At 42.4% G+C, this 24601-nt stretch overlaps 1 protein-coding gene across 2 annotated transcripts in view; it reads right to left on the reverse strand.

Moving 5' to 3' along the window:
- Positions 1-23243, reverse strand: part of VPS4B (vacuolar protein sorting 4 homolog B) — a 28666-nt gene extending 5423 nt beyond the window's left edge. For both annotated transcript variants that reach the window (XM_054583771.1, XM_054583770.1), the window contains exons 1-9: positions 22983-23243; positions 14358-14469; positions 13087-13243; positions 10173-10240; positions 6722-6841; positions 4098-4254; positions 3564-3712; positions 2985-3066; positions 1423-1642 (exon numbers count right to left, since the gene is read on the reverse strand). In XM_054583771.1, coding sequence (XP_054439746.1) covers positions 1423-1642; positions 2985-3066; positions 3564-3712; positions 4098-4254; positions 6722-6841; positions 10173-10240; positions 13087-13243; positions 14358-14469; positions 22983-23009 — 1092 coding nt within the window. In that variant the 5' untranslated portion in view covers positions 23010-23243. The remainder of the gene's footprint in view (positions 1-1422; positions 1643-2984; positions 3067-3563; positions 3713-4097; positions 4255-6721; positions 6842-10172; positions 10241-13086; positions 13244-14357; positions 14470-22982) is intronic.
- Between the last annotated feature and the right edge of the window lie 1358 nt (positions 23244-24601).

Genomic DNA, 24601 nt, shown 5'->3' on the forward strand with positions numbered 1-24601 from the left:
GACTGGGACGCTTCACCTTTACTCCTGACAAGGGCCTGGCTTCAGGGTCACAGAAGCTGTCCCTGGTGGTGTGAATGACAAGTTGTAGGTAGGAAAGGAGATGGCAAAGCGAATTTGAGAGAAAATACAACGGTTGTGGCATAACTTGATCCTCAGTTGACTATATTTCTCTCAGCAATGAAACTGCTGAAGAGGAGATGAATAATATTTACCAGGCTATTAAGGTACCACGACAAGTATTTTATGACTACTACTTCATTTCAGGACCACTTCAAGGTAATGTTACCATCCCTGTGTTAGCAATGATAAAGAAGCTATAACAAGTAAATTCTGGAGTCAGGATTCTAATTCAGGTTTTAATTCAAGTTCATACTTTAAAAAAAAAAGATTGTATTGTGGTATATAAAAGACAGACACATGTACCTGAGTCGTGACACACTGGTCTTGTCCTACATTGCTGGATTAAGTGTACTAATAGAGTTTCAGGATTTTCACATTCCTATTCATGAGTGACATTGGATACTGCTGTTCTCAGCAAAAGGGTTGGCCCAAATCACCCACTGCATTTTTCCTTAAACTGGATACCCAGGATCACCGCTTTTATCCAACCCCAACTCAGCCATCTCTGCTGAACTGCCCCTGCAGACAGACAACGCAGGGGAGGAGCAGGAGGGCCGAACGGTTGAGACTTCAGATTCTGAAGCGCCCTTACCTGGGGGACAGTAGCACCTGTGCCCCTCCCTAGCTATATCTTGGTGACTGGTGTTAGCCTCCAGGTCCCAGTTTAATCGTGCTGACACCTACATGTCCGGTGAAGTATCAGTAGGTGGCTGTGTGCGCCTCTTTTGTGTGAAGGCCCAATGGAAAAGTAAGATAACAGGGCACAGCGCCAGGCCTGCCGGGAGTTGGTGTTAGCTGCTCTCGCTGTTACTCTGTTAAGGAGGTACAAATACACCAGATTCTGCTCTGGAATATTCTAGTTACATAGAGGTAACTAGACATGCAAGTTTCTACACTTGTATCAAAATAGTAAGTATTTCAAAAGTCATTGCATAGAAAAATTTAAAATACGTATTTTAGGACTATTAATAATGGCTAATAGACAAACTTTATTAAAAAAACTTTGTTTTTTGCTATAGCATTTTTAAAAACTTTATTATTGGGGAGACATCGGTTAATAAGATTATGTCAGTTTCAGGAACACAATTCCATGGTGCATCGCTTGTGTATTGTATTTGTGTCTAGCACCCAAAGGCCAGTCTCTGTGGAGAACTTATTTCCAGCAAAATAGAAGTAGTCTCTTATATAAATCCACATATTTATTATACAAAACTAGAACCTTTCTAAAATTCTTTCAAGACAAAGCGATGATGGTCTTGAAATTCATTTTAAAACCTATGAGGAAGGATAAAAGCTGCTTACCTTTTTAAAATGAGTGGCGGATTGCACCTTCCTAACAGGCTGCATGAGCGCGTCACGCACAATGACGCTGATGTCTGCCCCTGAGTAGCCCTCGGTTTTCTTCCCAAGCTCCCGGAAGTCTGTATCTGTCAGGCTGTTCTGAGTGGTTCCCAAGTGCAATTTAAACATTGCGGCTCGGGCATGGCCCTCTGGCAGAGGAATATAAATTCGTTTCTCAAATCTTAAAATGAAAAAAAAAATTGAAAAATCAAGAATATTACTACATATATTTCATTTCAGTAGAAAATTAGGATATTTCCAAGAAGAAACCGGTATTTAGAGATTATCACTTCTACAATGTTGAGTAAGTTAAATGGGCCAATATGTGCCAAAGTTAAACATATATTTACATTAAATAAGGGAAAATATCCAGAACACAAAACAAATAAAACCAAAATAGCCAGGGAACTAGTTGGGAGTGGTTTAGTCTTTTCACACAGTCTTCGGGTTACATTGGCCATACTGTTCACAAGCCTGCAAGTCATGACATGACATGTCCTCCAGCATTATAGCTTCCCACAGAATTATACTCTGAACGCCTGATCAAAAGATTAATACAGCTGACAATACAAAATTAGAGATGACAAAATAGTTCTCCAAATTCAAAACAGGAAAACTCCTCAAAAGCTTTTAGAATAAACATATATTCATTACACGAAATGTCCACTTTATTAAAATGGGTATCCAGAACAAATAATTCTACTATGTCGTAAATAAACATCATGCTATATTAACAATAACTTTGCTTGCCCTCTTAGAACTTCAGGATTAGAGATAGGGAGGAAGCGGTGAGGGGAGATTCAAGTGATCTGTTAAGATTTTTCTTTTCCCTTCAGGTAATTCTCTGGCAATGAGAAGAATCTAAAAAGTTGCCAGCATCTCTAGAGATGGGTTCAGAATTAAGCCATCCTCAAAAATATTCAGCACATTTCCCTTCTTGGTACCAGATGGTAATCTATCATCCTGGCAAACCATCAAGTGGATGAGACAAAAGTGGCAAAAATGCAAGTATTAATTCTACCATGCAAAATTTAATGACTAGAATAGGGAACTGTGAAGCAGTAAAAAGTCTGTCAGAGTGGCTACCTTTCCTGTAGCTCAAGTTTCACATGCAATTTAAAAATTTCAGACATATGTTTTTCAACTAAAAATATATCATTTATCATTCTTCAACTTGTATGATTTTAATTTTGCCAAAGTTTTATATGAACGTTCTTCACTGAAACATCAAACAATATTTGTAAATTTATAAAGTGCCTCCTAAGCATAACCAAAACTAAAGGGTACCAGGTACTACCTTTCCCAATATGAAAATTCCAGTGTCTGAAAATCTCGTATCTTCAATACAGCAAACACACACACAAATAGACGCCTGCCTCTCTTCCCCCAAGGCAGGAGGCAACACGGTTAGGGCACATTAGAAAGTTCTAAAACCTTATTGGAATGACCCCTCGCTAGACAGGATGGGAATTCTTAGTCACTTGTTAGATCTGTAGACAGAAAGATTTACTACGGCATCATACCTTCGCCTGATGGCAGAATCCAGAACCCAGGGTATATTTGTAGCTCCCAGAACCAAAATTCCGTCATTGTCCACACCAACCCCTGCATCAACATGGGTAGTATTTTAGACAATTTGTCGTTTTAGTGTTCATTAAACCTCATCTCCATGTTCTGTTAACAATGTGATACTTTAACATCAAAGTACCTCATCTTGAGTCTCTCTCTAAAAAACCGTATTGAATCAAATATCAAATTACTAAAATATGATGCAACTATTGCCAAGAATTGACTCTCCTCAACTGCGGACAAATACTATTAATATTCTTTTCAAAACATTTCTGGAGAGATTTCATTTGAAGTCTGCACATTCCTTTTATTGATGTTGTTCCTGGTGTTAGAGAATTTATGGATCTCCTCACTATCTATATTGGCAAGGCCTCTAAGATGATTGCAGCTGGACGAAAGGCCACGGGAAGCAAACACGGCAGTATGGAACGGCCTGTTAGAATGCACAGATACTGCTCGGATGTTTTTTATATTACGGTTATAATAACGGTTATGCAATTAATGGAAGCTATTTTAGAGGTCGGTGCCGTCACCTTGCATCTGAACTAGGAACTCCGTCTTAATCCTGCGCGCGGCCTCACTTTCATTTTCACTTCTCGAGCCACACAGAGAGTCAATTTCATCAATGAAGATAATGGAAGGTTTATTCTCTCTGGCAAGCTGGAATAAGTTCTTCACTAGCCTAGAAACAAATGAAAGCTTTCAGTTTCTAAAAAATAACAGGCGACGTGACTTAATGAAAAGACAAAAACAAAACAACACAAAAAACGAAAACAGAATACAAAATATCACAGGAACACTATAAATTAAAAAGCCTAGTCATGTTTTGGTCCAGAAAGTAAGAATGCTACAATTGGACAGTTCACTTTACGCTTTACTAAACTATACATATATTATCTCTCTACAAAATAAACTCCAAGCTATGGGCTGATTTGACAGAAATAATGACCAACGACATTCTGTCACTTTCCTGAATGTCTGTTAATGATGTCAGAAACCCATTACTTTATAGAGTGCATAGTAACTACCAGGCAAATAAAAACTAAAACAAACAATTTCTTACTTACTTTTCACTTTCACCTAGCCACTTAGAAACAAGGTGGGAGGAATGAATGGAAAAGAATGTTGAGTTGTTTGCTTCTGTGGCTACAGCTTTGGCTAAATATGATTTTCCTGTTCCAGGTGGCCCAAACAAGAGGATTCCCCTCCAAGGTGTTCTCTTGCCTGAAATTTGCATAAGAAAAGTAACATGAGAATTTCCAGACTGTTGATTTCAGTTACCAGAGACATCATCTATCCTGAAGAATACTATGAAGAGGTTTCACTCTAAAGCTCTCAGTAGAATAAAACATTTTTTAAATAAATCAAAGGTGAATCTTAAATGTGTTTTATTTGCTGTTTTTAGAGACCACTTTGTGAAGTGTGTTTACATGGATATAATCCTTCTAACAGGACGTTCATTTGCGTGCTCTCTCCTTCAACCATTAGGTACAGGAGCCAAAATGCGTGGGCAGAGAACTATGAATACCAAAGGATCTTTGCCCTCCGCTGGCTCACAGTCTAGTGGGGAAAAGAGTTCAGTTAAAAGGCACTTCTGAGCGTCTACTGGGTGCACTGCTTGGTATCCGAATATTGTTGGAGAAACTATATCCATGGGGGAAAGGCAGCTGGAAATATTTTCTTTTAAACACTTAAGGCCTTTGGAGGAATGAAACTAACACAGTCTGCTTGACCCCTTGTGAAGTTCTTCCCAGGTCTTGGTTCGGCCAGGACGCACAGGCCATTTCCACAGGCAGCATGCTCTCATTCAAACGGCTGAGTAATGACAGGGGCTCTGCCTTAAACCTTAGTTTTCCCAAAATATAACGTGAACAAATCAACTCTTTGTATCTCAGTTTTGCTAATGAGAAATTACAATGCTGCCCGAAATAAATCAGGCTGGGTTATGCCTGACGATAGAATATCAAATATACATTGAAAAAAACTGAGTGCAAATTGCGGATGGGTACACAGTGTTTGCAAAAGAAAGATATGTAGATGACTAATGGCTAAGCTAAATATTGTTGTATTTATTGTTTCAAAAGCCTCAACTTTTACTTGAATTCTCTTTTCCTATTTTAAATGCCTGCAATAAGTCAGTGTTCCTTAAGTGTGGTACACAGACCCCTGGTGGCATTTAAAGTACTTTTAGGTGGTATACAAAAGCTTTTTATTTAAATGATTATCTTTTTAATGTGTATTAGACAAATGCTAATTTTTCCATTCATAGTAAATAGAAAGCAGTCTTTTAACATAGAGTTACTAAGTAAAATAAGTGAGATGACTTAAAAGTTGAAATATGCGCAAAACAACTGTCCAGGGCTGAGAGAGGGGCGGCCGCTAGGGAGACGAGAGGCAGCGCGGGACTTCGGGTGACTGGCAACGTCTGCCGACCTGCTCGACGACTGTGCGGCGTTACTTACTTAGCAATAATTTGTGAAGTGGAACACTTAGGGTTTCTGCATGTCTCCGTATATTCATGCTGTACTTTAATAAAGGTTTGCTCTAAAAGTGACGGACTTAAAGAAAAATATTTTTTACATGATGGCACACGCATATGAAAAAATTCATGAAGATGATACATAAATGGCTCATGATTGAGAAACACTGGTATAAATAACATAAAACAAGGTCAGCCCATCTGTACTTGTCCCTTTATAGGACTATGATGGCAACTCTTACACTGTGGTTTCACAGCTTCCGCAGTCAGGCTGTGAGCCCCGCCTTGAAGCCAGGAGGACGCGGCGGCCCGCATGTTCTCTGCTCCTCCTCACTGCGCTACACGACCTCCCTGTCTAGGCCTGTTCCCTTTGAGGCCAGCAGCACAGATTTGCTCCCTACATACACCAGCTTGTGTTTAAGAGGGAAAAAACCCCCCAGACAACCCTGTGTCCCTGTCAGACTCGGGTATAGCCAAATCTAAAGCACAGGCTGCCAGCCACAGCAAGGACAACGAAAAGGAACGGGCTGGCACAGACCAATCACCCGCTGCTGGAGCTACAGCCTCAGCTACACACAGAGGGCGGGCCAGAGACATCCTCCTCACAGTGCCACGGGCTGTCCCTCCGCCACTAAGGGACACCCGCATCACCCGTAAAGGCAAGCAATTCCTCCTCTTTTTAAGGAATGGAAATACTCCTATAAAACTAGTACATGTCCATTAGAAAAAACCTCTGATGAAAGTCAAAAGAAAAAGTAAAAATGATCCATCTCATTTCTGTCAATCCTTCTACACCTACTTCTCAGCACACACATGGATTTAACAAACATGGAATCGTACTACGCAGGTTTTATAACTTGCTTTTTGATCTTTATAATATAGTCGGACATGCTCTTGTGTTAACTATAGTGTAGATCTAAGTTGCTGAAAGCAGATGACTCTATTTAAAGAGCGCACAGCACGACACTCCCTCCTGACGTCTGCCCTTTGTCTACTGGTTGACCTTTAGATTGTTTTGCAGTATATATAATAACACTATGTATACATATATGTATATGAAATAAGTATCTTTGTATAAAGGCATAACATGGCCTTAGAATTTATTTAAGGTAGTAGCTCATGATGTGGTGACAAAGATTCACAACATTCTTCCTCAGTCATCAGTGCAGTTTTGGAAAATCATTAAAACAAATTCTCTAAAAGTCATCTTACCCGTGAAAAGATGAGGAAATTTAATAGGCAATATCACAGCCTCTTTAAGTGCTTCTTTGGCTCCTTCAAGACCAGCGACATCGCTCCATTTCACGTTAGGTCTCTCCATAATAATGGCACCTACAAAAAATTATGTCAGCCTTAAATTATGGAGGACTATTGCATCAAATTTAGAAGACAACATGAACTAATGATGTTAAAGAAATATATAATAAAATTGTCAGGAAAAATGTTTGTTTTTCTGAACCCTTTCTGGAAGAGTGCGATGACACCGTGGGCGGGAGCAAGGAGCAGGCAGCAGGTGTCAGGGACCTGGGGTGGGAGGCTAGGTGACCCCGGGTAAGTCCCTTTCCTGTGACTGCCTCCTCACTGTGAAATAAAAATACCACCATCGCCCACACTACTCAGACAGGTTAGTGTAAGGGTCCAATGACATAATAAATATTAAAGTGCTTGGAAAAGCACCAAACATTACATTATAGCACTAATCCTGGAGTAGTGAAAGTACTTGTTCAATGGGGGTGATTTCTCCTTTTAACCAAAGAACAACACAAACTGATGATCTAATAATACTCTTTTTTAACCATAGAAAGAAAATACACTTAATGAAATTTAACTGAAGATAGACAGATGGAGAAAGAGACAGAAGGGAGGAGGAAGGGAGGGGACGCGAGATAAGGGAAGAGGATGAGGAAGGGAGGAAGAGAAAATGTACTCTTGTAGATTTTCCAAACTTTGCCAGATTTTCTGCTTGGCTTCTAAACAGGCCCCTTTACAGTTGTTTTTGGTTTTTTTTTACATTAACAAAGTTATTTAAATAATTAGTTGAACACCATATATTCAAAAGCCATAGCAATTGCTGCAATAAGAGTTCAAAGATTTCTTTTAATATAGTTATTGGCAAAACTTTTTAGTTTATCTTTCATCAAAAGGGTTTCCAATTTTCCAGTATATTACAGAAACTGCTCAACTACAAACTACTAAGCAGTCTGTTCCAAAGTGATGTGTAATTATTTAAGTATAATAAAACATCACTTACACAACTGGTTACCTATGAAATTTTTTAATGGGTATTTCTTCTCATTAGAAAACATGTATTATTCTAAGAGTAGCTACACTCTGCAACTTCCCTAAATTATGAAAATCTTTAGCTATATATTAAAATTAACTAAGACCATAAACACTTTCTTGCATTCTAAAAATTCAGACTAAGTATGAATTAAGAAAACCAATTCACTTTTTCTTTTCTATGTTCCATTCAGATTAGATACCCTACATGGAAAAATAATTTATGTCACCAAATAAGATTAGTTAAACAAAAGCGAATTTACATATAAGTGTCATCTGGTCAACTAAAGTTTTTTGGCTATGAATTTTCTAAATATGTCATAATTAAACTTCACATTTAACTAGTACTTTTTATCTTAAAGTTTAAAGGTTACTTTGGAATGTTTAGTGATAAAAGGTTATTAAATAAAAGTGGTATTACTTACTAGACATTGATTAATGGTTTATAAAATTAAAAGAGGGGAGGAATTATTGAAAAATAAAGGCCAAATAATTTGACTATTTCCAATGATATAATTTATGTAGTCTTTGATTATACTACTTATTACATAAACTAACTTGTTATTTAATCTAAAAAAGTCATAAATATCAAATTTAGCTAACACTCAAAAACTCTAATTTTAACAATCAAATATTATTACACTTCGTGTCATAACCTGAAACAGAAATTAAAGATTTAAAAGTTTCAAGGAAAAAAACAAAAGAGTAAAAAAAATGCAATATTTTATTATACATTATATTATAGAAATCCATAAGCAAACCCTTAAATTAAAAGATAAAAAAAAGGGTTCTTAGACATGAAAGAGTAGGACTCCTTTCATATTCTACATCTTAAAATTCCAAACAAATTTCTTCATTTAAATGTCTTAGGCATTTCTATTTTTTTATATACCTCTGGTCCTTCTCACTACTGATTTTTAAAGAAAAAATCCCCATTAAAAACTGAGTTGTATCATTTTCAAAATTAAATATACAATCCAATTTTTACCTGGTTTGGTGGGCAGGGCTGGTAAGATGGGAAACAAACCAACCCTCTGCCCCCCCAGAAAGAAAAACAAACAAACAAACAAACAGAAAAAAACTTTTTGCCTTACAACTGAAATAAGGCTACTTGGCATGGACCACAGGCTTGTCCAACCATGCTCCCTGGGTAAGAAGTGTGTGTCCACGCTGCCCTGGGCAGAGGTGTGGCGGTGGAAACTCAGCTCTGTCCTTGGACTACATCTCCCACTGATGTGCCAGGTATATAAAAATAGCCTCATTAACTGTACTGTTTTTAAGATACTACCCTTTTAGTATTCCCCTATTCATCCCAGAGGAGCTGGTGAGACAGAATATTCCAAAATGCAGGGCCTAGCACAGCAAGGTGAAAAGGGCTCACCAAGCTCGGCACAGCTACCATCCGCTAACCAAACTGAGCCTACATAATGGAGATCTGCCCCAGCTATGCATTCTATTCGGCAAGATGCAAATGGACCAAACACATAAAATTCACCTTGAGAAACCATTACCTGACATTTTTAAAAAATCCAATCTCAGGAACTAAAGAAGTCGTTAAAGAGACTACTTGTTAGATATACGAAGCTACCATTTATTGAGTTCCTAGAATTTGTTAAATATAACATTAGGCAGTTTTTACATTGTCATAAATCTTTACCAGCCCTAAAAGGAAAATATTATTCAGTTCTATTTTTGAGCTAGGGTCTCAGACTCAGAGGTGTTAGGGAACTTGCCCAACATTTAAGTGGCCAACCCGGGGTGGAATCCAGGTCTGAATGGAGCCAAAATCTACACTCCCTCCCTCATGCCACTCAACTCTAGTCCAGAAAATGACAGGTCCCCCACCCCCTCCGTGTGGAAGGTAAAAACAGAAAGTGGAAAGAGATAAAGGGCAGTGCTGAGATAGGATAAAAAAGGAGATGAGGAAGAGCAGGAAGGAGACATGAAATAAACCATCAATAAATAAGCTAAAGCAACAGCAGTAACAGCCAAGTGCAAGTGCTAACTCATTCTGACCCTCTCACAGGAAATATTAATGCCCTCAGAGGTGGCGGTGTGCTATTAGTCTCAATGCTACCTTCTCTAATGGGGGACAGATAACACAAAATAAAAGAGAATAAGTCAACTGAGAGGCTTTTTAGGCAGATTGAAAAAAAAAAAAACCAAACAGTATTTTTACTGCATGGGGGAAAAAAACAAACCAAACCCATTAGAGACCCGAAGAAGAAAATGCTATGAAAACGAGCATATGACCACCAGGAACTAAAGCTGGTTCTTGAATCTCATTTCAATACAGCGGGGAAAGAAAGCAATTCGAACAGACAATTCACTATGAATTCTTTTTAAATGAGATAGTAAATATAAAAAGGAAATCTAAAGCAACCTTGAAGTTGATTCTGTAGTTTCTTTGTTTCAGGATCATCAGATTCTCCTTCCCCATCACTGTCATTCCTAATAAAAAGAATTTAATATATTCAAATGATCACTCACTGCTATCAAAATAAGGAAAAATGAAGGAAAGATTAACTCGAAATACTTGTAAGTGGCAAAATAAGACATTCACATTAGAAGTTATATTTATTTTATTATTTTAAATATTAAATAAACTATTAAGCAGCATATTACCCATTAATATGGAACCACAAACAAGAAAGGGGCAAAAAGACCAGCATGAAGTCAGGAACTAGCTCCCAACTGCCATGCCGCACCTAGGCCCACGTTAATTCATATAGATGCATGCCCCACGCCTTATCCCGCAAAAGAATTAAGAAGAATTACAGGAGAATTGTAAACAACACCACCACCAGAACCAAGCAAACTATGTGTCAGAACAAGAAGCTGTAACTAGGAAGGAAAAACCCAGTAATCATTATTTAAGGTACAACGGTCTACAGCCCTTAGCCTGTGGGTTCCAAAGGATAAATGAAGCTTGTGATGAAAATAAACTGCGTCCAAGGAACAAGCAGATCAGCCCAGGCACTTCATTACTAAGAATTTATTCTGAGGAAATAATTTAAAATGAGTTCAAGGATTTGACTACAAGGATAATCATGTCCACACTGTTTGCAACAGGAAAAACAGGAATAGCATATGTTCAAATACGGGGATTAACATGATAGGATACACTGCAATGTTAACAAAAATGATGTTGTAGACATAGTTTACTGGGAAGATGTTCACGATGCATGTTGAGTGAAAAAGTGATAAAGCAAAAAACAAGGCATTATATCATTTTTCAAATGTAAGCTCAAAGGCTGATTAAAAAGCCTGACAGGTTTTATCCCCAAATGGGACCGCCTTTGCTTGTCACAGGAAGGCGGGGCTGCAGGCAGCAGGGGGAGACTGCCAACCGCTGGCTGCCACTCACGCCAACCTCCTCCTACGTGGTGTTTTGCACAGAAAAAGCCGCACTGCTAAACACTGCCCTTCCTAGGCTCCCCTGCCGTTAGGGCTCCCCACGAGACTGAAGTTCCCCCAAGAAGGAAGCCAGCCACTGAGAGGAGCTCTGCAGCACGACCACCTCTGGGGGAGAGAGCACAGCTTCCCTGAGGGGGCTGTGGAGGTCTGCCCCCGCTCCCTGGCATCGGAAGTGCTTGGCAGGGGCGCTGGCAGCAGTGGGTCCCCGTCATTGGTGGGGTCCCTGGTGGAGCTGGGCATTTCCCTTACACGCGTGGAACCCAGGCTTGACTCCCTGGCCCCCGAATTCTGTAAGGTAATACACTGTAATAAACCCCACCTTGCTTAAATTAGCCACAGTGGGCCCTGCTGCACTGTCGGGTCCTCAAGCGAGACCAGGAGAGCCCCGGCTCTCAGGGCGCGAGGACGTCCTGCTGCCCAGGCAACTTCAGGGAAGCCGGGGGCCAGACTCTCGCAGTCAACTGGACTCCTCCCAACCGCTTCCCTTCGCGTTTGGAGCCCCAGTCTTCCAACAGGTGCCCCACCTCTCTATGAGAAGGCTGATGAGGTTGAATTTCTGTTGAAGTCCTCTAATCCACAAGACCAGTCAGGGGCCGATTTTCCTTAGGTCAGTGCTACAGCTGCAGAAGGTAAACCGCTCTTCTGTGTCCCAGAAAATCCCTGGCTCCCAGACCCATGTCTTGAACAGAGAATATACAACCTTGAGCTTATAATTTTCTTCAAACTCTCCGGTGTGGTTTGAAGCAGCCAGTTAACTCAAGTTCTCACGTTGCTCATGCCCTTCAAGCCACCACAACACTGCCTTCAAGGAGCGCCAGTCCTGGTGACCATGGGGGACTGGCTAAGTCGCTTGTGCCCCTCCCACCATGACCTATGGCTGTCACTTCCTCTAAGCCAAGCAGAACCTCTGGCCTTCAAACCCAAGAGGCCAAATAACTCCATCCCAGAATCTCCCTCTCTTAGCGTGTGCTGGCACCTGGAAACACTTTCGGCACCAGTTACTAGAACGGTCAGAGGGTCTGCGCAGAATACGTTCCCACTGCTCAGCACAGAGCTGGGCACGAGTTCACTGAATAATGACCTCTGCCTCTGTGAGGGATATACCTCCCCTCCAGGGTGACATTCCAAAACTGGGTTTTGATGTTTATAAATTATGCTGTGTTGATTTCTTTACAATGACAAAATAAAAGCAAATCTAAAGCAAATCCACATCAAAGAACTCTACATAAGATATCCAAAAAATTATTTACATTACTGGAGTCATTTTTCATTTTGTCCATGTGGTTAGTACAGACTAAGAGTCAATATAACTAATCAAAGATTTAATTCACAAATCGCTCCTATAATTTTAAACTCCAATGTTACATTATGGCCAGAGGGTGAAGAACTGAGCGCCATCCTACAAATGCCTTTCCTAATACTATCGAGTGGTTACAGAGAGTCAGTCACTTGAGGTATGTCACCCCTGCGCCTGGTAGAGTAGGGGCTGGGAAACTTCCTCTGTAAAGGACCACACAGTAAATATTTTAGGTTTTGTGGGTCTTACAGTCCCTTTTGCAACTCCTCAACCTTGTTAACTTTGCCGATACAGCACAAAGGCAGCCATAGATAATAGGTAAATGAATGGGTGCAGCTCCGTTCCACTGACACTTAATTTACAAAAAGAAGCTGAGAAATGGAGGGGGTATAAAGGGAGTAAATGGTAATGGAGAAAAAATACAATTAAAAAAAAAAAGAAAACAGGCTGCAGGTCACATTTGGCTCATGAGTCATGGTTTGCCAACACCTAGTTTAAACAAAAGAAATTTATTTCACAAACAAAATTTAATTTTATCTTTTAATCAGAGATAAATTTTTTTTTAAATCTCTAAAATACATACCCCTTGTCATCGGCTGGAGTCGGTTGTCCCTCTTTCACTGGCTTCTGTGGTTTTTTCTCTTTATTTTTCAGGTAATCCTTTAGTTTTTCTGCTCTATCAAGATATTCTGTACACTTTGCCCTGATACTTTGCTTGGCTTTCTCACCCTGCGCTTCATCTGTTAAAGGGAAGTGAGGGAGATTTTTCCATTAGTGTTCTGTCCAGGCACGTTTAGGTTCTTACTATATTTTTAAACAAGGAAAATCTGTTTTGTGGGAGGAAGATCATCTCTAGTTTGTCGTAACCAAAGATTATCAATTCTTTTCTTTTCCTTCTCAGGTTGGCTGGAGGCCAACAGTGGGTTTGAGTCAGAAAGAGATCTGAGCAAGGCACTAGGATATTTTAAGATAATGTTTGGATAATAAGAAATTACTTAATATCCTGTGGGTTTCATACTCTACATTTTGTGCAGAGAATTGAAAGCTGCCTGCTTCATATAAAACCAATTATAAGACAAACAGAAGTAAAGCAATAGTAACCATTTCCGTTAATGTCTACAGGAGCTTTATTTCTGAGTATAAACAGTGAGAGAAACCCCCAGTACCACCATATAGTAATTTACTCCATGCAGGCAGGTGTCTGTGAGAGCTACCTGCAAAGCAGACTTCAGCGCTATATGCAGCACATGGGATTAGCCCCACATTTTGTTATGATTCATTCTTAATTTTACTTTGACAGAAAAAATCTCTAAGGTTAAATGGAGAAGCTCAAATGAAAATGCTAAATTATCCAATCACTTAAATTTTATATTTAAAAATAACTTAAAAAGTTTAGCAATAGGGTTTAAGATACATGAAGGCAGGGGTTTTAACCCATTTTTCCTCACTGCTGTATCCCGGTGCCTAGAATGGAGTCGCACATGGTAAACATCCAATATTTGAAAAATACATGGGAACAAAGTTTCCTAACCCATTTTTTAAATCAAAGAGATGCTTAGAAAATGTACTGGTTCAGATTACATAACCTAGGTACATTAAATAAAAACATATTTCCATTGACTATGTGACATTTTCATATATTCAGGTATGCAAAGTAGTAACAGTAACAGCTGTGCACCTTTCTAAGCAGAGTACCCAAAGCCTGTCTAGATGCATACTAGACAGCGAGTGGGATTTTTTTTTTTTTAAACAAGATGATGATTTAGAATTTTCTGGTACTGTATGGCAATTTTCATAAATTAATAGAATTTTTCTTTTAGTGTTTTTAAATAAAAACACAAACTATGGCCTTACATTTAACTACATGAAGAAAATACTGCACAGCATGTTGGTAGAGTTGCAGGGCTTCCTCATAGTTCCCAGCTTTGTCTTCCTGGGCTGCTTTGCTAGCAAGATCTATTGCTTTCTGTTTGAAGAGAAGCAAAATCATAGCATCAAAATCATACCATCGCAATCGCACCATCAAAATGAAACCATCCAAATCACACCACCTAAATCACGCAATCGGACCATCAAAATGAAACCGCCACAATCACGCCATCCAAATCACGCAATCCAAATCAAAGCATAAGTGTGAGTTTGAAGTAAATAATCATATGGAAAGTAGTTTTAAATAAAAACAATCTTAAAACAAACCTCCATTTGTTTCCTAAACCACGATAACATTTTATTATAAATTGTAACTATTTATAAAATGCAATTTAAATTTGTTTTTTGGGTAAATGCTATCTGAATACAAGTTCATCTGGTAGCAATAGCTAAGATTCTCAAGTAATTTTCACTCAACATAAGTCAAGCTTAGAACTCGCACAAGATAATCAAATAGTCTGAAAATTCAATTTAAAAGGCACTTAAGGAAATTCTCAAAATCAAATACTGCTTTATCTGAGGCATATAACATTCAAATGTAAATGGGGTAAAACCCTTTCAGAAGCAATGGGGCAATAAAACATCAAAAATAATAAAAAATACCCATGTCTTATAACCCAGTAATTAAGTAAAAGGTTTATTGCATAAAGACAGTAACCAGAAAGGTCTTTTAAAAAACAAAAACAAGCCTTGGTAACTTAAGTTTTTAAACAGCAAAAAAATGCTACACAGTGGAAAATTATAGAATCATTAAAATAATATTAAGAAACATTTGTAGTAACATGGAATGTACTTATAATTAAAGGTTTTGGAAAGATACAATTTTTACATGCAGTGCAAGTTCAACTTTCTGAAATAACAGGGAAAAAAGCACAGGAAAAAGATGTAAAGGAAATTTAACAACTTATCTTTGATGAAACTTAATTTTTTCATTTCCTAATTTCACAACGTCTAAAAATGTCTATAATGCACACGGACTACTTTTAAAGTATTACAAAAAAAAAAACCTCCCAGAAATAAACCCATACAAACAGATCTAACTAACTGACAACAAGGTAAAAGCAAGTACAGAGGAATAGGTTTTTCAAGAAATGGTGTGACAGCCACTGGAAATCCATCAGCAAAAGAAAAGAGAGAGCAAGCACGAGCACTCGACCTTCAACCTAAATCCCACACTTTGTTCAAAAATTAACTCAAAATGGATTATGGATTTAAATAAAAATATAAATGATAAAATCTTGGTTCTCAGACTTGACACCAAAAGCACAATATATAAAAGGAAAAATAATAAAAATTTTCATCAATCTTAAAAAGTTTTGGTCTGTAAAAGATCCTGTTAAAAGGGTGAGAAAATAAGCTACAGACTGGTAGAAATATTTGCAAACCACATACCCAGCAAAAGACTGGTATCTGGAATATATAAAGAACTCAAAAATTAAAAAAAGAATCGACATAAGAAATGGGCTAAAGACAGGAATAGACATCTCACCAAAAAGGATATACAGATATAAAAGCACATGAATAGATGTTCATCATTAGCCATTAGGAAAATGCAAATTAAAACCACATTTGAGATGTCACTACGTATCTATCAGAATGGCTAAAATAAGAAATAGTGACAATACCAAAGGGCAATGAAGCTACAGAGAGATCGGTGGTGAGGATACAGAGAAATCGCCCACTCATGTATTACAGGTAGGATGTAAAAAGATACAGCCACTTTGGGAAACTGGCTGGTTTGTTTTTTACAAATCTAAACATGCGCCTGCCCTATGAACCAGCGACTGCACTCCTGGACATTTATTCCAGAAAAATGAGGCCGTATGTTGACACTGAAACTTGTACATGAATGTACCAGATGTCCATCAATAACTGCATGGTAAACCAAGTGGGATACATCCGTGCCGTGGAGTATTAGTCAGTACCGGAAAGGAAGGCACTCTCGACACAGGGCTGGCACGGGCGGGGGAGAAAGGGGTGATTGCAGTTATGAAAGGTCAGGAGGGATCCCGATGAAAGGAACTGTTCTGTGTCATGACTGTAGGGGCAGATACATGAAGCTACATGCGCCAGAACTCGACACACACACAAATACACGCTAGTACGAGTAACACTAGGGGACTCTGAACCTGCCTGGGGAAACCGATCAGCGTGACCACACTGGCTGTGACGCTGCGCCGCCACCTGACCGACGGCCGTCGCGCGAGGCAACGGGGCAGAGCGCGCACAGGGTCTGTGTGTTATTTCTCACAGCTGAGGGTGAATATGTAATTATGTCAAATTAAATGTTCATTAAACCACTATCTTTAACTTTCAAAAAGCATACACCTACATACAAATAAAAGACAACATGGTTTATTAAAACATTCCAACTGGATTAATTTAGGTAGTAAAACTGTACTCAACAGAAATAAGAACCAGTAGGAAAAAAATGATCATGCTTATGCTATATTAGAAATAAGCATGTGCTTAATATAAGAAAAAAACGACTCAAACAGCTCCCGACCAATCAGACGTCAGAATGGTGCATTTTGCAGCGGTCACGCCGGACTGCACAGCAAAGGGGCAAGCGCTATACACGGGAGAAGAGACATTCGCTGGGCACCCAGCACCCCGCACCCCACGTGGTAGCAGGAGGGAAGCACAAAAATCACACGCTTTAGAATTGACAACATGCAGAAGTCACATGTTTCAAAGCTCAACGAACCTGAACTTAAAGCTAAACTTTGAAAAGTCTGGCCAGCTACTCGAAAGGGTGGGGTGGGAGCACGTGGTCGCCCGGTGGGTCAGTGGGTCCGCTCACGTAAAAACGCACCCGGAAGGCCGGGGGCCAAGCCCTGCCGCAGGAAGACGACCGTTCCTATCCTGCAGTAACCTTCTCCTGGCGTCAGTCGGGAGGACTGTGCACTCACGCGGTCCGCCCTGCAATCCGGCCCCTCCCCGTCGGCCCTCCTCTAGGCCCTGCACTGATCTTTGTAACGGTAAAACGCTTACATTCAGTATTTTTCATCTAACTCCAGATATGGGACCCACGGCTTTAAACCAGCCTGTCTCTGGTGATGGACATGCATCTATCTGCACTGCCCAACAGAGGACCCACCAGCCACGCACGGCTTTTGAGCACGTGTAGTTAGTGTGACTGGGGAGCGAGTTTTAGATTTCCTTTAGGTACACTTTAAATAGCCACATGTAGCTACTGTTCTGGACACCACATGTTACGCCTTTAATCAAGGACGATGATTTGAGGCTATACATCCATTTTTCCCTGCTGAGTGCCCCACTTCATCCTTGTTTCTGTGAGCCTTTTTCATTTGAAATCAAGGTGACCGTGCCTTGTGCGGTTTGGGAGGCTAACAATTCTATCAGAGTACAGTCTCCTTCGCTCCCACCCTGGTTCACCCCACAATCACATGCATCCACGCGATCGCCCAGGCCCCTCGGCGGTCAGCCTGCTCCCTCACTTGCCACCCAGAGTCCGCAGAGCAGCCAGTGCAGGGCAGCCATAAGTGGGTTCCCACCATGAACAGGAACACCCAAGGGCTGGGCCACGACTTACAAGAGCTTAAAGGACCTGGGTCCTGGCGCCATCTGGGCCTCGCCTGCAACCCTGCGGTCCTCCTTCACTCCTCCACTCGGCAGCCTCCACTCAGTAGCCTGTGCTCCGTTGACCCCTCCACCCAGAACACTCTTCCCTGCTCTTCAGATGTTCACTGAGGGTCTCTTGTGAGTCACAGTTCTAATGGCAGTCCCCAGGGAGGCCCTCCCTAATCTACTGCTCCACAGGCAACACTGCACGCTGCTTCCAGCTCTCCTCTCGGCCCTGCACCGCCACCCCATCATCTAGCATTACACGTACGGGCACCCTCACTCGCTGGCTGTCTCCTTAAGCAGGAAGGTCAGCTCCACGAGGATAGGGACTTCGTCTGAGCTCTGCTTTATCCCCGCAGAGCCTAGAACAATGCCTGGCACACACAGGTGCCCACACATGGGCACACAAAGCCATTAAAATTGTTGAACAAATGAAAAAAAATCCCCCATCACTTTCTCCTAACCTTCCTTTTGGTATTCCACCTCTGTCACCCCTAGCAAGAATCTCTCTCCGCTAGACATTTCTGTCCGCACACAATAGCCCTCCTTCAGAAATGCTTGACACGAAAACACCCTTCGGCTTAGTACTATTTCTCTATAACCTTTTGGAGCCGAAATCGCACCGAAGCAGCCTCTCCCAGTTCCTCTGTCCCCTACCCTACTTCCCCTTCAGCTCAGCCCGTCTGGGCTTCATTCCATCACCACATCAGCAGAGGGTCAGACCATGGCTCTACGGTGCCAGATCCAAAGGCCGGCTCCAACTGCACGGTGACTGCTTGACAATACTCTGCGGTATCTTCACTGCCTGCCTGAACAAGGCCCGTGCTGAGCTCCGGAGCACCGTCTTCCTCCCCCTCTCTGCCGCTGCCGGCTCAGTCTCCTTTACCCATTCTTCTTTGGGCACACAATACTGAACTATTAGGGTTCCTCGGGGTTTGGGTGGGACGAAGTCACTTCTTTCTGATCAAACCCTGTGTAATCTATTTTTGAGGTTTTAAGCTGATTATCTCTATGCTGATGACTCCTGAATTTATTCAATTTTAAAGCACATCACTCTTCCGTTTAAAATTCTTCCAGCGGCTTGCCCCTGTGGGAGGGGGCTGTGCGGTTTCTGCCTGTCTTCTCCCACTGGAACTTAAACTCCACGAGCATGGGAGTTCTGCCTACTGAGTTCACTCTTTCATGTTCCAGAGTCTAGCACAGGGGCTGGCACTAGGCTGCATGAATACCTGATCCCGGCGTGAGTCAGGATTTAGTCATCGATACGGAAAGGTCAGGGTTGGGAACATCTAGGACTGTCCTTTTCAGATTGGGAGACCATGACGTGCCCACACTAAAAACCCTGGGAAACTGGTGATATTCTAGAATCACACATCTCCAGAGGAAAGATGTCCCAACCCGTCTGTCAAGGCCAATTTTTCCCCCTGTGCTCTTGAGCCCATTCTCCACCTTCCAAAAATTTTGAGACATTTATTCCACCGATTACATGCCACCCTACTGTTTACCCCCATTGAACCTTTCCCCTTCTGTTGGGGACTTCTCAGGATAAAAAAGTATGTAAATTCTACCTCAGACTCTGACCTACAGACACAAACCAAAACACACCAGCTCTCCCCAGCGCCAGGTTCCGCTCTGGCTACCATCTTACTACCTTTTCATCACCGCAAGGTCCCGAAGAGAACCCCAAGCCCATCGCGGTTTCTCAATCCCTCCCCACGTCCATGTTTCCTGCTCCCCGATCGCCAAATCTCTCAGTCACTGACCTCCCTCTCCCTGCCATTCCTCCGTAAAAGGAGACCCCAGGACACAGCCTCCTGCTCTGGCCCTCGTGGCGCCATTCTTTCCTGGTTTCACTTTGGCTACATAAAGATTCTTTTCCAGGCTCCCTTCTCTCGCTCCATAAGTGCCCATTATTCCCCAGGGTTTCTACCCTGGTCCACGTCTTCCCTCCTTCTATAAACTCTCTAAGATGTGCACAACCTCTGCTACCATCTGCATGCCAGTAACTCCCAAATTCCTGTGTCCGGCCCAGCCCTCTCTCTCTAATCCTACACATACGCATCCACCTGCTCACTGGACATCTCCTCTCGATTGTCCCCATAGGCACTTCAAACTCGAGAAGTTCAGAACCACCTTGGCCCCAAATATGCCCCTCGTCTTGTAACCCCAGAACCAATTCCCACCCGCTCAGATATCCAATCCAGGAATGGGGAGAAAAGCCAGACTCTCCCTCCTCCCTCACTTTCTAAATGCAGATCCAAGCCTGACTATGCGTCCTCTTCGATTTGTGTCTGATCACTCTCTTCTTCTTTATTCTAGCAGGGACTATACTCCTTTAGGCCTCATCATCTCCCATCACAAAGAACCCTGCCTAATTTGTCTTCCTGCTCCAGGCTTGTGACTAGTCAAGTTGTTTCCTGGACATGTGATAGTTCCGTTCCCCTGAGCGCATCACTATCTGTGACTCCCCATCTAGACCTGGAAGAGGATCAGTCATCTATGTGATATGGCCTACCTAGGCTCATCTTCCCACCTTGCCCACTCAGTTCCAGTCATTCCAAACTAAGGGGACAACCCAGACAACTCAGGCTTCATGCCTCGGTGTCCCCCCACCTGGAACATTCGATTCCACTGTCTGTTGTAAAACTCCAGATTCTGCAGGACCAGCGCGGCCCTGGTCCTCCTGCCGCCAAGCCCTTACCAGCACCCTCAGGGGGCCTATTCCTGTGCCTCCTCCAGATTGCCACTGCCTCCTGGGCACACTTCCAGCGATCAAAAAGTATCCTATTGGTCACTCTACATGTCTATTTTCACACCAAAATATAAGCCCTTGGAAGTCAAGAATAATATTATTTCTTTCATGATTCCCCAAGATTTAGCAAAATGCATGGCATAGTAGACACTCCAAAAGATACTCAGTCCTGAGTAAGCTTTAAGTTCTATGCATCACTTGCAACTTCTCCTAACCCTTTCCAAGGTTTATTACACTTCTAAATTGAGGACATGTTGTGTTTCTCTGCCTGGAATGAGTCCCACTTTTTTGTCCAAGGATGCATAATCTTGTAGTGAGAAAAGCACAAACTTGTAAGCACGAAGACCTAGATTCAAAACTATCTTCAACATTAATTAACTGTATGTCTTTGGCAAAATCTAACCTTGGTAAGCTTCAATTTCTTACTGCAAAATTGGAATAATATTCACCTTGAAGAGTTGTTTTGAGGATTAAATGAAATCACATCAAACAACAGGTAAACAATTAGTGTTAGTACCTTTCCCTTTATAAATTAAGTTCACGATCCTTCCTCTGTGAATGTTTCTCATTCGTCCTGAAGTTAGACATGCCCTTCCTTTCTGCCCTCCCACATTAACTTCTAATTCTACAATAACATTTATTGTATTATTTTATAGTTTTTACTTTTAGTTATCTGCATCCCTCCATTGGATTACAAGCATCTGGCTACAGGGATTTTTTGGCTTGTTTGGTGGGAAAGGTATTCGTTATCTGAGTATTTTTCACCCATGTTTCCTAGGTTAGAAGGCCGAAAAGGTTGAATGAGAAAGTGCATCTGTGAACCAACCATTAACAGAATTATAGCTCAGTATCTCTCCCTGTTTAACAGTAGAATCTATGCCTTTAATGCAGGTCAACCTCTAGCTGACTCAAGAACATCCAACAATCCAATTCAAATATAATGCAAACTGATTATAAAATGAAACTGCAAATCTCCCAAAAGAAAAAAAAAGTATCAATGAATGGATTAAAATCATGTTGTAGAATACACAAGTCACATGCAAAGGCTGCCGGACCAAAAAGGATGACATGATGGGCATCTCAAAAGAAATCACCTTCAATGTTCAAAGAACAATACTTTTTCAAATGGCCAATAATTTTTCCAAGTATATTTACCAAAAGACCCGTTCCGAATGGGGCTACAAGAAAACCACCATTAAGTGCAGACTGTTGTATTTTAGTGTAATGCAACCTTGTTGGAAAAGATTTAAATGGGTCTACTCTCAGAGGTCTTTCTTCAGGATCAATGGTCCTGAGTTAAGTAGGTCCTCCATTATTCTGGTGCTTGTACCAGGCCCTCAATAAATGCCCATTTAACCAATTGATGCAAGATCAAGACAAGGAATCTTTACAGGTATTTCATTCTACTCTTTTGCCCTAAACTGACCCAGTGGACTGGGCGTCATCGTGGCCAAGTCACAACCCTACTGAAGCTCCAGATCCATTCTGAGGAAGGGAGACACTTTAGAAATTTCTGCGAGTCCACTCTACAGAGGTCTAACGATGAAGTCTACAATTTTAGGACTCCACGATCTGTGTACAAAATACCGTGCTCACTGCGGTGCCAGTGGGGAGGTGGAGCCACAAAGAAGTTAAAAAAACATTCCCTGATCTTCTGCATTACATTTTGGGAGCCAGAGAAGAGTGCACACACACACATCTCTATGCATGCTCAATGCGCCCACGGATTCTTCAGGGTCCAAGACTGTCCTCCTGTTTCCATTAGCCTGACAGCTCGAGAAGAAAGGCTCTGCTATGCCAGCCTGAGGAACTAGGCGAGAAATAGGACCACCCTATTTTAAACTGGTCCAGAGGGGTGCTTTGCAAACATTACGTGCTTTCCACTCTCTGACACTGATTGAAGCGTCTGTTTACAGCTCTGCCCAGTTCGGGCCAAAGTCGGCTGGTTTGAAGGAAACAAGAAAAAGCTGCATAGAAGCCAAGTCTCAGAAAGCCAGTGGACTCGAGAGACCCCGGAAGCGGGCGGAAAGCACCGGTCGCGCCCATCAGCTTCTGGGCACCGCCCCCGCCCGCCCGGCTCCGGGGGCGCGGCCGCTTCCTCCCTCCTCCCCGCCCCCCGGCCCGGGCCTCGGCCCCGGCCCCCGCCCCCGTCCCCGTCCCCGCGCCACCCCTCGGCTCCGGCCCTCCAAGCTGAGGGACGACAGTGATACCTGGAGGTTGGACGAGGTGGATGCCATGGTGGAGCCCCGAGGCGGTTCCCCGCGGAAGAGCGAGGGCACAGGACCAACAGCGGCGACGTCGAGTCCCAAACGTGCGCACGCTGGCGGCTCTCGGACCTCTAGCAGCGGCCTCCCTTCCGGAACGTATTCCAAAGCCACACGGAGCTCCAAGAGCCGCCAGACCCTCCCCACAAAACTTCCGCAATCCGGAGCCCCTTCGGGCTCTCGTCCCGCCCTCGACCCAGCACTTCCGCTTTCGTCATCAGCGCGCGCACTACCCAGTTCTCAGTCATCCGAACCTCGCCGAGGCCTGGAGCATCGCGAGGCTGGGAGAGGGAACCCCGCACCCCGCCGAGGTTCGGCGCTGCGGTCCCCGCATAGGTGCTTAGAAGCCGCCCCTTGCCGAGAGCAGTTCTCTTTTCTTCTTTTTCCGGAAGTCTTAGACTTTTAAGATGAATTATTGGCTCTGGCTCTTTTCACTCCACGTCTTGGAGCGTGCTCTGTCACTCTAAAGCGTTGGGTTGAAAAAGTTATTCCGCCTCCGAGGCCCGCCAGTTGTGGACTTTGGGCCCCTTTCCTGCCTCATTTGTGCTGTGTCCTCTGTAAAACGGGGGACATTGCAGGGTGGCGAAGAAGGCAAGCCGTGCTCAGGAGGGCCCATAACACAGTGCGGGCGAGAGTTACGGTCCGAGTGCCGCGGGTTACTGCTCACACACTTCATCCAACAAGCGTTTTGCAAATTATTGTAATCGTGGGTCTAGCGGCCTTGAGGTCACTGGTATGTGTAGGGCCGCTGCCCTTAGGAGCCTGCAGCCTGGCGAACACAAGCCTTGTGAAACTGGTAGATGGGATGCGGTTTATACAACGGCAAGGTTCAGGGCTTTATGTGAGATCACGTAAGTGAGGGCTTTGGGCAGAGCTAAGGCCTTCCCTCTGTCTTTCTGTTGTTTGCAGTCACAACCTTCTTTTTTTCTCCCTTTCGTCCTTAAGGGGGTTCACAACCAGTCACCCCAAGATGTGTCTCCGTGGTGTGCAGACTGTTTGAGCTAGAGTCAACTTGAGTCGTAGGCTCAAGAGAAACCTCTGGCCTTCCCTTAACTGTTTGGAAAGAACTTGAACTAGGGTCTGGTTCCTTATTGACTGTCCCATAAACTAGATTTTGCCTGGCCATACAATCAGACTCCAATTTACCTTTCAGTTCAATCCTTGAACATTCCCTGAACACCCACTAGACACAAGTCTACTAAGCACTAGGAAACTGTGAAGACAAGATGCAGCTTTTGCCATTTACGAGTTTACAATTTAGTGGAAGACAGACATATACTAGGGAAAAGCAGACCATTCACATGTTGACTACTACCATGTGCCAGGCTAGTTTAAATGCCGAATATGAACCAAACTAAAATTGTTCCTTTATTACCAGTAACAACTCATACTGATATCATGTACCCTCCTGCCCCCCAATACACAATGAGAGGGATGAGTAGGCCGGTAGGTGGCATTTGTGGATTTAGTTTGCGACAGGCTCTCATGTCCAGCCCGTCCAGGACCGAATCCATGTACCCAGACCATCGTAGAGGAAATGATTAGAATGAAAGCCTTCCCAGCAT

Source organism: Pteronotus mesoamericanus, unplaced genomic scaffold (genome assembly GCF_021234165.1).
Source record: "Pteronotus mesoamericanus isolate MK-2021 breed Mesoamerican mustached bat unplaced genomic scaffold, CSHL_Meso_final contig_74, whole genome shotgun sequence".
NCBI lineage: Eukaryota > Metazoa > Chordata > Mammalia > Chiroptera > Mormoopidae > Pteronotus > Pteronotus mesoamericanus.